Source organism: Schistosoma haematobium, chromosome 1 (assembly GCF_000699445.3).
Source record: "Schistosoma haematobium chromosome 1, whole genome shotgun sequence".
Taxonomy (NCBI): Eukaryota; Metazoa; Platyhelminthes; class Trematoda; order Strigeidida; family Schistosomatidae; genus Schistosoma; species Schistosoma haematobium.
In genome coordinates this window covers 88,541,704-88,557,315 of record NC_067196.1, presented here as the reverse complement: position 1 = coordinate 88,557,315, position 15,612 = coordinate 88,541,704, and the positions used below count along the sequence as shown (strand labels likewise).

The 15,612-nt window shown below is 34.7% G+C and overlaps 2 protein-coding genes across 2 annotated transcripts; both read left to right on the top strand.

The window, feature by feature from the left end:
• The first annotated feature begins 1,221 nt into the window (after positions 1-1,221).
• Positions 1,222-3,012, top strand: LAMC1_16 (Laminin subunit gamma-1). Its single transcript, XM_051208527.1, has 2 exons — positions 1,222-2,154; positions 2,297-3,012. Exon 2 carries the CDS (start codon positions 2,333-2,335, stop codon positions 2,834-2,836), a length of 504 nt encoding a protein of 167 aa, XP_051075451.1. The 5' UTR covers positions 1,222-2,154; positions 2,297-2,332; the 3' UTR covers positions 2,837-3,012.
• Positions 3,013-7,528: 4,516 nt separating this feature from the next.
• Positions 7,529-13,792, top strand: MS3_00000964 (uncharacterized protein). The gene is made up of 2 exons (XM_051208528.1): positions 7,529-8,375; positions 12,456-13,792. The coding sequence occupies exons 1-2, from the start codon at positions 8,133-8,135 to the stop codon at positions 12,522-12,524; spliced, it is 312 nt and encodes a 103-aa protein (XP_051075450.1). The 5' UTR covers positions 7,529-8,132; the 3' UTR covers positions 12,525-13,792.
• Positions 13,793-15,612: the final 1,820 nt, after the last annotated feature.

The window sequence follows — 15,612 nt, the reverse complement described above, 5'->3', positions numbered from 1 at the left end:
AACAAATAAATAAGTAAAGGATACCCACTACTGAAATATCTTATACTAGAATGATATATACAGTTTTTAATGTCTATCTAAGATCAAATAGTACTGTAATCTGAAAAATTGTCAACTTTAATTGTCGCTCTAACTTTTCACCAGGAGCGTTTCAGATAAATATGTACACAATTAGTATCATATCGTTGAACTAAATGTAGGTGACTGTTTTGTTACTTTATGTTGGACACAATTTATGTGTTAAATTTATTTTTTGTACAGTAAACGATATGTTGAGACTTCCCTTTAATATCACCTCTGTTCATTATAAATCGATATAACCATTTGTAAATCATGGAACATATGATCGAAACCAGAAACGTCATATTTAGTAACTACCTTGATACCAATCAGATTACTGAGTGACAATCTACTTTTAGACTACCATTCACAAACCCACAGGAATGAAGAACCTTCGGTCCCGCACGTGAACGATTAACTTCTAGACGGTGTTAATGTCCGACGTTAATCATTTTACGATATTGCGCAACCATTTCCATTTCCTTCATTGGGTGACTCCCTCACATCCAGCACACTTTAGCTCCAATAGTCACAGCTCATATAGTGACCAAATTGGAAAGACTAGATATCATTTACGATTAATCAAGACGTGTATGTTTATACGAAACATCTAACACATTTTCATTTGAAGTAATACAATGGAAATGTAGACAACTGTTGTAACTTATATTCCACATCTCTTAACAAAACTTCAACAGTGAGTACAATGTTGAATTTAACCTGTCTTAAATAAATGAATAACATGGAAGCAAAGCAATTTAGTTATGGATCCAGCACTTTCGACTTTAAGTTACATTAATTTTTACCCGTTCAAATTATAGTAGGTGAAATGGGATTCGAACTTACGACTGCAAAGCCAGAAATGGTTATAACTTACAACCAAAATTATTACATAACTGAATAGCATAGTCACAAGTATATTTCTTAAACAATTAAAAAATGATTGTTAAGTACATTTTAATTCTACAACTAACTTTTGCCACCGTTTAGTGAAAGTGTACATTACGGAGTAGTTTTGAATTCCAATTAAGTAACTATCTAATAGACTCAGGTTATTATTGGCACTTCGACTGATATCAGTTCATGATGAAATCAAGTTTCAACTTTCCAAAACATCTTTACAACCTATTTAATATTGTTAGTACTTCATTCTGTAAATAGATTTATTGAATAGTGAATACTGGTTTCTTGTTTAGTATGTTGATGAACGAATGCTTGCAGGTGAGACTAATGATAATAAATATTTTACTACTGAAATAATGGAAAGCACGGAATATAATGGGCAGCTCAGAATCAATTAGACGATTTAGACTTCGCAGATGACCTACCCCACCTATCCCATACATACGAACAAATGCAGATAAAGAAAACTAATGTAGCAGCAGCCTCTGTATCAGTATGCCCCAACACACACAAGGGAAAAAGCAAGATCGTCAAACACAACACGGAAAACACCAACCAACACAATCCCACTTGATAGAGAAACTCTGGAACGGGTGGAAACATTCACTTAACTAGGTAGCACAATCTATGAACGTGGAGGATCTGATGCAATCGTAAAGGTGATGATTGGCAAAGCAAGGGTCGCATTCCCACAAATGAAGAACATATAAAACTCAAAACAACTGTTAACTAATATCAAAGTCACAATCTTCAATACAAACGTCAAGACAGTTCTGCTACACGGAGCTGAAACTTGGAGAACTACCGAAACCATCATCAAGAAGGTACAAGTATTAATAAATAGTTGTCTACATAAGATACTCAACATCTATTGGCCGTATACCATCTTCACTACCCATCTGTGGGAGAGGAAAAACCAATTTCCAGGTGAAGAGGAAATTAGGAAACGACGTTGGAAGTGGATAGGAAATACATTAGGAAAACCATTAAACTGCATCATGAGGGAAGCCTAAATTTAAAATCCTGAAGGGAAGCGGAAAAATGGAAGACCAAAGAACACACTACGTTGGGAATTGGAATCAGATATGAAAAGGATGGATAACAACTGGAAAGAGGTGGAAAGGATTGCCCAGGACAGGGTTGAATCGAGAGTGTTGGTGGGCGGCCTATCCTCCACGAGGAGTGACATGCGTAAGTACGGAAATAATCATCATTTTCACTGCAAACTTAAGGAAATAACATTTTCGTATCAGTATCATAAAAGGTTTATTGTACGTCAATTTAATCTAATCCTCACTAACCATCCCAAATACATATTTATTTTCTATTTTAGAAATGTTTGGTTTTAAGTCCATAACTGTAAACATCCATGTTGCTAAATGTTTTTCATTATTTAACTGAATGTGTAGCAGCATCGTCAATAACAGTAGGTATTAACATACACAAAGGGAAATCAACATGCACCAATCAAATCACACTTGACGGAAAAAATTTGGAAGATGTAAAAACCTTTACATATCTGGGCAGCATCATTGATGAACACGGTGGATCTGATGCATATGTGGAGGCTCAGATCGGCAAACCAAGAGCAGCATATCAACAACTGAAGAACATGTGGAACTCAAAACAACTGTCAACCAACACCAAGGTCAGGATTTTCAATACAAATGTCAAGGCAGTTCTACTTTACGTGGCGGAAACCTGGAGAACTACGAAAATCATCATCCAGAAGATACAAGTGATTATTAACAGTTGTCTATGCAAGATACTTCGGATCCGTTGGCAGACACTATCAGCAACAGGCTACTGTGAGAGAGAACAAACCAGATCCCAGTGGAGGAAGAAATCAGGAAGAGGTACTGGAAGTGAATAGGACACACACTGAGGCAAGTCCTCACTTGGAATCCCCAAGGTCAAAAGGGAAGAGCAAACTAAAGAAAACATTACCTTGATAAATGGAGATAGACATGAGAAAAATGAACAAGAATTAGATAGAGTAGGTTGTACAATGCTGGTTGGCGGCCTATTCTCCATTGGAAGTAACAGGCGTTAGTAAGTGAAAACATTTAACAGAATGATCAACCAAATTTACATTTTATGAATAACATTCAATAGTATGAATCCATTTTATTTCGTTAGATTCTCTTCAGTTGCTTACAACTTGTAGTATTCAAGAATTAAAGTAATAACAGATACTGGCATTCAAAGGTGGTTTGAGATGAATATGTATATCATGATGTAGTGAAGATTCCAAAGGAGTTCAATAAGGTCATAGAATATTTTTATTTCAGATAAATAAATAAACTTTGAGAGGGAAAGTTCAAGAACATTGAATTAGTGATCTGAACTCATAGAGTTATCTAAAATTAGATAATTGTGTAGTGAAGTAACTAAAGAAATAAACAAACAGATTAATGGTAATAAAGAGAGATATGAGTTGAAATCAAACTGATGGTATAGCAATGGGAATTACGTTAGGTCTTGTACTAGAAAATATTTTCATGGCTAATCTCTAAAGAGCTAATCTCAAGCGATTGGTGAAATTATGTATTACTCGAGGTTTATTGATAAAACCTTCATCATATATAACAACATACAAAAAATCTGCTGAATTTTTTCATTGATTGTTTTTGTCCAAAACAACATCTATAGGTATTCCTTTCATGTTAACAACATCTGTGTATACAAATTGGTATGTATCTTTCAAAGCAAATACATCGGCAGAACAGAAGGAAGAGCCTACATCCAAAAAGTTTAAGATCAAGCAAACTAAAAGTATTCAGTAGTACCATATCGATTAATCTTCATGATACAAGACATCAAGTGAAATCTTTCAAGGTGATTAATAAACAATCGAACTCAAGTCTTCTGAAATTTGCCGAAACTACTTCTTGGAGACCATCACTAGTGAGCATATGTTAATTCATATCAGAAGGGTTTTTATGGATATTGTAGTAATTTCAATGGTTGAAATCATGAGTCAATTGAAGCTAGACCACCATGAAAAACCTGGAGTTACTAGACGGCCGTTTCGCCCTATTGTGCGGTTCCTCAGCAGTGTGTATCCACGATCCCGTCTAGCGAGCTCCGAACTCAGTCTCGCGTGCGAGCGCTCCGTATCCAGTTATTTAATTCATATACCTTATTTTATGACAGAAATACGTATGCACACTTAGAAGAACATATTCGTAATTTAACATTAAGATAATGTCAGATGTAATTTACATGATCGTTTACAGAATACATCAGAATAAATTGAATATAATGTCGATTATGTAATTAGCTAATTTTTAACATTCTGACTTATAAACTCTTTTACTTTACTAATTAAAAACTGGTGCTAAAGTCTTTTAATTGTTTAACCAGTTGGATTAAGTTTGTGTAATCATTCTTGTCATAGTATGGTGTCACTTAAGCTCAATTCCTTCCCAACGACTTCGGGATATACTAACAATTCAAAATCCCACAAGTACAATGACTACAAGAAATCACAAATAAAAAAAATCAAAATCTGTACATAACTAAATCGTATGTGGTACAAATCTGATTGACTGATACATAATTTGATAGTTTACATCTTCAACTGACTTTAGTTATGCAACCATAGAAAACCACTAAGCAGTGAACAGTTGTTTTGTTCTGGTATCGAACACTTTGGTAATGGATATCCACAATTACATTAGGGAGTGAGCCTAGGACCTTCACGTTTCGCTACTGGAACTTAACTTTTAAACCAATTAATCGATAACTGGTGATTTGTATTCCTAACACTCATCAATTCACAATATTGCGCAGTCACCATACAATGCCACTAGTATCCACCCATATGACTTCTTAGTTAATTAACTGAAATCCATTAGCTGTGTTAAACAATTATTATCGTGGATTCGCACTGCTGAAGAGTCCCATACTAGAACGAAACAGCCGTCCAGTGCTTCCAGGTTTTCTATGGTGGTCTAGCTTAAATTGACTCATGAATTTAACTATAATTTTACTCTCTATCAGCCAATACAACCTAATTTGTTGACACAATTTAATTTGGATGTGAAGCGAAATTTTTTATTTATTCCAGCTAAGGCACTTCGTAAAATATTAGCTGCTTTATAGAACTGTAAGAACGGACCCCGGGTGAACTCAAGGAATATCTAAGAAGCCCAGAAAGAGCTGAAGACATTCCAAACAGTCATCTTTTGAAAGAACATTCCAGAACCTTAACGTGTAGCTTCCGGATTGAACAAATGCTAAAAAGCATTGCATACGAATTGGATGACTGTAATAATTAATTCGTTTTTACTAAAAACTATAAATATCTGTGAGTTCTGTACCATATTTGACACTGTTTGGAATAACATTCCTTCTCACTAGTCGTCTGTCTTCTCACTTGAGACTTGGAGGGTTCTATTTCTCGATTGCTCAAGTAATACGCGGTATAGCAGGAATCTAAGCTCTAGATATAATAAAAATGCTGTAACTGAGTTATGTTTCATCATCTATTGTAGTTCTTTTGTACTATGAATGTAAGACAAACTAGAATGATAAGCTATGATATTTCTTTCTACTTTTCATTTGCCAACAAGTACTTGTGTTTCAGAACAATCTTAATAGTATTCAATGGTAAATTATTAAGTTGCAAGATATTAGTTACAGTCTTTTATCTGTTTTACTCATCTTCTTACATTGTAACAAGTTTAGTAGCTCGTCTGAATACATTAAAAGTAAAAGATAGTAAGGCATTGAATGAAATGGTTTATTTAAAGCCTTGTACACACTGCTGTGAATTTATTGCTTTACTGTAGGTAGTTAGATAAATAGTTTTGTTTTAACGTGCGGTGTCCAAAATGAGATACTGATACACGGTGTGCTACGCCCTAACCCTCAGCTGACTACTTCAACGAAAACACAAGGGTGAGAGAGAAAGTGTATTAGGCTACCGAATAAAATGCACAAATACTTATTTATATATATACACCAGTCTTATTCCTAAAAAATTGATCTGTTTCTTAGTCAGTGAAATGTATTTGTCCTTTAGGTCACCTTCACATTAGACTGGCTCTCCATAGTACATCTCTTAATGTGAATGTCATATAGGCAGAAAATTTATTTATAAGTTTGGAGAATGTCCTCAAGAATGTTTTCTTAATTATACTAAATATACCATCTAAATATTTGAGCTGAACATTTGCTCTGTTGGTACTGCCAAAAATCTAAGATTCTCGATCTCGTATATAATAGGTTTACTACAATCAAAGAGGTGCGGGCTATCTCATTTCTAGTACGTTTGTTTTGTACATCACCAACATTGATGGTCTCTGTCGAATGATTGGAGACCTACTCGAGCTAGACGGGGACGGTGTGACAAATCAGTTAACTTCGAAGTCACACCTCGGGGTCAGTACCTAACGTGGATTACCCCTTCGATGTATCAAAGTACTATGGTTGCTCTGAAATCCGTATAAAACAAAGGACGTTATTATGGAAATACACCAGTAAGAATGAGTACAGAGAAAATAGCGAGACCATCACTGCATGCGCTAGTCCATGACATACGATTATCTGATGCGTGTTGGTTGTCCTTGATGTTGACGGGGACTGATGATCTGTCCGATATTCAGTAACCCAACTGCCGGATGATTTGGCTAGGGCTCAGTGACATTTCACTGGCCCTACAGTTTATTGTCTTATATCCATCCAAATATGAATACAGTTGAGTTTAAAATCCAGTTTTATATAATTCAAAATTACATTCATACTTCAGCAATATCTAATTGACCGAATGTAATCACGGACTAGTATACCATTATATCGTTTCCAGAATTGTTTACATGATTGAATAACAGATTTCAGTAATACGAAGGGAGAAGATGTGAAAATCATTCATTATTACAGGATCCTAAATGTGAATAATAAATTTTAACTACAGTTGTTTTATTGTTGGCGTCGGTGTATACACTCTCTGTTTTCCCATAAACTAAGAGATTGAAATCGCCTCATGTCTTTCGCCGTTGAGAAGAACGATGAAAACTCCACGATCAAATCATCCAGCTCAGAGAACGAAGCTCCAACAAAATGGTTAAACTTCATTAGAACTCTTGAAACTAGTCACTAGCGAGCACATGATGATTAACCAGTCGACATAATTCTGCTCAATTAATTTCCGTACCACAAATAATGAGGATATATATGAAACTATTCTGAGATTAGATGGTGGTTGGAGGTAGTCAACAGGAAACCCTGGACCCGAGTTTCGTGCTACTTGGCACTCGTCAGCAAGGTGTACCTGTAATCTTGAGGGAACTGGTGTTCCCTGACGGATTCAATCCCGTATCACCCAACTTCACAGTCAGAGAGCATTCCATCTGCACTAAATAACGACTTGACACACATGACGTTGATCACCACCCAGTGATCAATCAATTATGAAACTATTTTCAAACCATTTGAGATTATTGTCTCCAAAATACTGAAACTACATTGATTCTAATGCATATTTCAAATAAAATATATTAAATCTATGATACACTATGAGTCTCTCATGTATCGTAAGATTTAATTAAGAAAAATTGATGTTCCATAGACAGATATGTAAATCTACACAACTCTGTCATCAATCTTAATCAGAATATAGTAATCAATGGTAAATGAAATGAGGTTAAAGCATAATTTGAATCATAATGCCTAGCTAATCCATAAGTAAGAATATGCCCTGGTCACCATAACAATACAATCCAAACATGAATCTATTTATAAATATATGTGTAATGTAAACAACAAGCTAAAGTTTGTAATCTAATACAATCAACTGTTTAATGAGGATAGTATTGTAGTGAACAAGAATACCATTGGGGATGATCGAAAGTATCTGAACACAGGTACTACAGAAAATCTTACTAAAATCTGAGAATCATACAGTAAATAGTTAATTTGCAAAATATCAATCCTTTGTTTCAAACTTCACTGTTCCTTTGGAAAATCTCAGTCAATCGTCTCAGATTTCATTGTTCATGCATTTTCATACCAATTGCTTTCCATTCCTGTTCGTTCCTTCTTGATCTTCTGCTGAAATACATTCAATTTCTGACTATCGTTTTATACTACTTATGTGGATATAAGTAGCTCACATCACATTAACATTCAATTAAAAAATACATAAAATAAAACTTTCAAATTTAATGTCAACATCTTCAATTGATTATTTTGATTCTATGAACAATATTCCATCATATCATCCAATATTCACTAAAACACCGAATGTTTCACCAGCCAATTCATGTTCTTCACTAAATTCATATGATTATACTAATCCAATTCAATATAGAAATCAACAGAATAAACAATTTCATTCAATGTTTAGACAAAAAAATAAAAAAATAATTTGTAATTTATTACCGGATCAATGGTCATTTACAAATAATGTAAGTAATATTTCTTAAGTTAATATTGATGTTCCCTATTTTAATTGAAATACAAATCTAAACAATACCTTAGCAACAATTAGCAATCAATGATGTTTGTTGTTTAGGAAACATGTAGTTATAAATTGATATAAATGTGAAAATGAGCTGTAACAGATTCAGATTGATGGATATACTGTTAATCATGTGACCTTTTTACTGTTGAATCCAGCTTGTGTAATTTTGTGGGTACAATTTATTATGATTCCGTTAACTATTCAGTCGTTTCTCAATTCAGTTAATCAGTCAGCTACAACATAAGACCAGGCACATATATGCATCGGTCCAAGTTACCATACCTCATTAGCACAACAAGATGGACACGGAAGTAGTTAATTCAATGATGGTAATATATAAAAGAAATAGTGTTTATCAGGATATAGTACAGGAAGAAAGAATTAGTTCGTAGAAAGAAAGATATGAAGCGATTTTAATCTCACAGTTTAAGGTAAGAGAGAGTGTGTATACACCTACTCCATTGTGATCGATTCTGAGCCATGTCACCAAGAGCCTCCAACTATTGGTTACGATAGTCACGCGGACCCCAACCAAGTAGTCTGCATCTACCAACATGGATCATACCAGAATTTAGTGACTTAAAGCACTGATGCCAAGTTTCGGTTTGGCCGCCCCCAACTTTCTCCCAACCATCCTCAACACTAGTCTACATTGCGCGTCGTGTTAATCGGTGTTCAGGCATACGCAACACATGGCCCAACCATCTTAAGCGACGAAGAGTTACAACTTCATCAACTGATTTACCATCATTCCCTAATACCCTTTGTCTAACCTCACTGTTACTTACCCAGTGATCCCAGTAGATGCGAGCAATATTTCTAAGATATCTGTGGTCAAATACTAGTAGCTTACGAGTATCTTATACTCTTAGTGGACACGTTTCGCAGCCGTACAGTAAAACAGAACGAACCACTGCGCAGTATATCCGTCCCTTAATTGATATACGGATATCTCGCCTTCGCCATAGATGACGTAAGTTGGCAAAAGCCAAACGAGCTTTTTAGGTTCTCGATGAATTTTCAGTTGATTCCGTTTAGTGAATAAAACTGTTTGTTTGCATCAAATGCACAAGAAATAAATAGCTCCAGTAAAATCATTAGCTGTGAAATAAATTTTTTGAGTGGTGTTTTAGTGGCATCAACCAACTTAAAAATGAAAGGAACAATGAATAACATTTGATGTGTACCACACCAAATCATAAACTGAGTGCATTTAAATACATAAGGTGTGCAATTCAAACTCCCTTATTTGTGCTCATCGTCAAATCTTGAAACTTTAGATTTGATGCACTGTTAAAGGACACCGTTAAAGTACACAGAAGTAAAGATAAAACAACCAAGTAAAGCTTTCTTATTCTTAATGGTTCTTCAGTTGAAAATAATTCACGATGGAAATTAGTTTGAATTTTTTGCTGGTGTTTGAATGATTCTTTTTATTTTCATATGAAATAAGATAAATAGACACCAGATAGTGAAAAATAGAACACAATATTCCAAATCACCTTTACTTCAAATCTCTGTCAATAAAAAGTTATTAATTTTGATGGCTACTTAATATTTATAAGTAGGTGAAATAAAATAACTAAAACAATTACCGGTGTAGAGATTTATACATTTCATGCTGATAATTCTTAAGTAGCCTGTTCAATAAATACCCCAACTAAAGGTACAAAAAGCTTTATCATACATTGATATTAAACTTTTTAAAATGCTTTTAATTTACGGCAGAACATTTTCAATGTACAAGTCACTCTGGATGTTATACTTTTGGGACCTATATTAATCAAAAGTGACAATTCTTTCAACGAATTCGGAAGTTTAAGCTAATTTTTCTAGTCGAGACATCAGTTGATCCTTTAGTATTTTACTGAGATTTTAACAACTTTGAGGGAACTCCCGAATATAGTTATCACAACTACTGATGAACCCACTTCAATTTTTAAAATATATGACGTTACAGACATACTTGGTGTACCGCTTTGTTAAGTTAACAAATGAATTTATTGAATAGGCTAAGCATATATTAGTGGTTTTTAATCTTCTATCAATCAATAAACATAAGGCCCTATAATCAAGTTCACTTATTACCTACTTTATTAAGTAGTGAGACTTTTTTTGTGAAAATAAATGAATATACTTCATGTGATTAGATTTTTACGATAACAAGAAATTAATGGTGGTCAATCATCAGTTATTCAAAGCAAACACTAATGAACAGTTAAATATATCTGTACTATATGTGATTCACCGATCGTATAATATAACATTGTAGCGATAACATAGTGATGACATACTTAATTGGTAAGTCCGTTCATAAAGTTCAGTTATTCAGTGTGAAAAGAAGTTTATCAGAACTATGTAACGTATTAGCGTGACATATTTGGAACAATCTGATCACACAATTTTAATATTAAGGCATTTTTTAAATGAAAGATAAAAGTCAGCTAAGAAGGAAAGGTATCGATCATCTGCTCATATTCAGTGGGTATGATCTATTCAACAGTTCCTCAAAGTGTCCTATCCATATGTTTCATTGTTTTTGAATTTCAGTGATTGGCTTACCTTCTTTGTCCTTGACCAGTCTCCGGTTTACTATATTTCTCTGAAAGTTTTTCGCTTTATCATATAGTTTTTTTTCATATTTCCTTCTCTTTCAGCTTTTTCCGTTGTCGTTGCTAGCTCTTACACGTATCTATGCTTGTTGAGCTTAATGCTCTTCTTCATTCTCTGGTTTGCTTCTGTGTATTCGGCTTGTGTCATGATTTTCTCTGCTCACATTTGACTGTTGTTAATTATAGTCTTCCTGTTCGTCCTTTCTTTTATCCTGTCGAGGGATTATAACAACTCTCCTACAATCAATTCCGATTATAGTTAATGTTGGTTGAGCTGTTTTATTAACTCACTTAACAGACAAAGTTATTAGAACAGTAACAATCCGCATATTTCTTTGTAGTATTATGAGCACCGTCTTGTCTGTATAAACGTATACGCCTGATCACATGACAGTCTACGCACAAATCTCTCTCTAGCTAAAGTGTTAATCACTTAAATATCGCTCGATGAATCGTTCTTCTTCGAATGGACCCTCTCGTAAGGCTGATCTTTATCGTCGTCGTTACTATCATTGGTGGGCGCATAACACTGGATCCTTCCCTCCTTCTTTGTTTTGAAAGATGCTTTGATGATCCTAGATCCATGAGTTTTCCGTCCTATAAGTGCATTTCATGCTTCGTTCAACAGTATCAGAGTAACTGCTTGCGTATATGGAGCATTTTCTTCTTCGTGACCAGAATACAACAGCATCTCTCCCGAATCTATTCTTTTTTGTCCAACTTGGGTCCAATGGGTTTCACTTATTTTGAGCACGGCCAACTTGTATCTCATCACTTCTGTAGCTATTTAATTAGCCCTTTCAGTCTCTCACATTGTCCGGATATTCCGTGTACCTATATTAATTATTTCTATGGTTGCTAAAAGGGACATTGTCCTCATGACTTTCGAAGAAAGTCGACTTTCAACATGAAGCACCATAATTCTTCTGAATGAAGATGCTTCAACTCGGATGATAGAATTTAAGTGGTTTATTTTAGATAGGATTTTTTTAGGATAATTATTTTTCTACCGTATGGGGTTGCTGACCCCATGCATAACTTTCCTCCTTTACTTGGTCTTGGGACCGGCAGTAACTATATAAGGACTACAGGCGGAGTTGGAAAACCCAGATTGATATATACTGATCGACATAAAAAATATCGAGTTTTGATCCATCGGATTACATTTCTAACTTAATTTACGTCATAATAATAGCATGATGATCCTCCAATGACGTCAGTGATGACTGCTACACTTACAAAGTGAAAGAAATGCATCAGTTTTAACTTCTTACTAAAATTTCCTCAAACCGTTTTGTGATTAGTGACCCATCACTTTAGTTTATTTATTTACCTTCAAAAGATGACTTTATACTTTTGACCATCACATAACAATTAATTGTTGATTGGTCATTTTCTCTTCTATCATACAGAATATAAAATATGCCAAAGAAATCAATCGGTACAAACCAAATGACAATCACCAAGAAAAAAGTAAGTGATGTATGTATGTATGTATTACTTACTTACTTACTTACTTACGCCTGTTACCCTTCATGGAGGAGCATTCACCATCTAACTCTGTCCAAATCAATCCTTTTCATGTCAGCTTCCAAATCCTGACGTTGTATGTTCTTTGGCCTTTCACTTTTCTGTTTCCATTCAGGATTCCAGGATAACAATTGCCCCGTGATGCAGTTTGGTGATTTCCACAATTTGTATCCCATCCACTTTCATTGGCTTTTCCAAATTTTCTCTTCAGCTGAAAGTAGGTTTTTTCTCTCCCACAGTAGACTGTTACTGATGGTTTACGGCCAACGGACATCTTGAGTAGACAATTGTTTATAAATACTTTTACCTTTCTGACGATGGTTGCGGTAGTTCTCTTAGTTTCCGCTCCATACAGTAGAAGTCTTGACGTTTGTATTGAAGATTGTGACTTTGATATTGGTTGAGAGTTAATTTGAGTTCCATATGTTCTTCAATTGTAGGAATGCGGCCCTTGCTTTGCCAATCATCACCTTTATGGTTGCATAAGATCCTCCACGTTCATCGATGATGCTGCCCAGATACGTGAATGTTTCCACCTGTTCCAGAATTTCTCTATCAAGTGGGATTGTGTTGGTTGGTGTTCTTCGTATTGTATTTGAGGATCTCGCTTTTTCCCTTGTTTATGTTGAGGCCTACTATACTGATGTATGTATTGTTCCTCTATTGTTAAGTAACTATAGTAACCTGCTTATGTACTCCTGTTTCCCTTCGAGGAGCATAAACCGACCACAAGTGTTCTCGATCGAAACTAACTAAGGGTTGAGGAAAAATAAATACTCAACGTAAGCAGTAATTAGGAATGCCGTAAACGTATTGTATGACATAGACTTGACTACTTATTAAGAATAATAAGTAGTTTAAACTTTTTAAGCTATCTTATTTATAAATTTGAAGGTATGGAAGTTTTGCATTCATTCATTTTGAAGTGTTTTTCATTTACAAATGGACTGAGACATTCAGATTTGATTTTGTATCGATTACAGCTCTGCTCCTAATTAATAATTATAAAAACTGAAGAAATTCCATAGGAACATATAGAAATTGAACAAGTTCCATGCTTAGATTCAAGTATCTTATTATTTCGTAGAACATGGGTCCAGAAAAAACTCCTCCTGATTGAGCTTAACTCCAATCCTATACAGATTCCGGTTTGTCAATAAACAAAGACTTTCGCTGATTTTTTCCAGTCTAAAGGCAAGTATAAGATTAGTTAGACAGTTATAAAAGATTTGCATAGTGTATTAATAAGAAGAAGATTATCAGAACTATCCATTATGTTACAGCAATGCATTTCGAATAATCTGGTCACATATATGCTTATTAAGAACATTTACATATCGAAAATAGAGGATGAACTAGACGAGCCCAAGTTAAGACGAAACAAGGTTAATAAAGAGGAAAAGTGAAACACACCACTCTGGATAATAAAGTAACATTACCATGGTAGGCCTAAGGTGAAAACAAACTGTTTTTTAATAAATAAGGGGGGGGGGGCTTAAATTTTCGCATGATCAAGGCTTCAGCAAACCTTAACATATGCTCTTTAACACTTTTATAAAAAATCCGTGTTAAGATCAATATTATGAACTGTTTCGACCGTATATTTGGCAATAGAGGACGATGGATGTGTATCATATATACTGTTATTGAGTCATTTGATTTAATTTGTTTTTGCGACCATGTTCATGCGACATTCTCAAACACCCCAATTTGGAGATCACGATTACTCCTTATTATGCGTGTGTGGCCACACACACACTTAACTTGGTAAAATAATAACGAAATGTTGATGTTTTAATAGTAGAATTCATGAGTCGATCTATGCTAGAGCACCATGTGAAACCTGTCGGGCAGAGACAGGCATCTACTTCATACAATGAATGAATGGTTGCGCAAGATCATGGTTCGATTGAAGATGGACATTAACACCGTTGGATGCCGGTTCAGTAGTCTGGAGGTTAGGCATTCACGCGCGAGACTGAAGGTCCTGGATTCGAGTGCCGATTGCAGAATCGTGGATGCGCACTGCTGAAGAGTCCCACACCAGGACGAAATGGCCGTGGAATGCGTCCAGGTTTACAATGGTGGTTTATCATATATCGGATCATGAAGTCAACTATTAAAAATCACTACAGTCTCCACAAACCCCCCATTCTAATAGAGTTGTTGATACTTTGATTGTTACACTATTCACCAGTTGATGTTAAATAGAGAACTTTCCAAAAACTAGGAATTAGTAAGTCAGCATTACTTTCCAGATTTATATTCTTCCATCTTGCATACATACAATGCCAACTGCATTCAACTCCAGAATTCTATTAATCGAAATCAATTCAATTTACCTCAAAGTCTCCAACAAAACAACCTTCATAAATATCGATAATATAAATACCATTCCTATTATTGAAGTGGGTTATTAAAAATGATGATACTGAGTACATTATCTGATAGTTAGTACTTTATAAATTCCTATAAAATCTTATTTGGACCTCTATACAGACGGATCTATTATGTATTTTACAGTCTGATAGTTATCATTTTGACTTACAACTAGATGCCCAAGTGTGTAATATCGATATTAGTAAATATTGTTCATTTATAGATGCAAATAAATAGTTATTGATAAGATGTCTAGCGAAGTGATCTTCTATAATTGTAGGATAAGAAGATCATTTAAATGGTTACGAGCAAACCACTTAATGATGCCATCTTCGAAACAATAGTAAATAGTGAAGGTCTTGATTCTCATACAACCGACTTAATTGTCATGTAGAACAAAGAGATTTATTAAGAACCTTTAGAAAGCACAACTTATTAACTATACATGGTTGACTTTGAGTGACACTTCTTACATGAAATCTCATCAAAGTAAACAATTACCAAAAACTGAAACGAGGGGGGAACCAGGATTCAAACTCAAAATACAATGACCGAAAATAAATCATTTTAACCAATCAACCACTAACTCAATCCTGAAGTAATCATAATCCGAATAGTACACTTTCCGGGAATTTCACATAGTTATCAAATACTTATAAG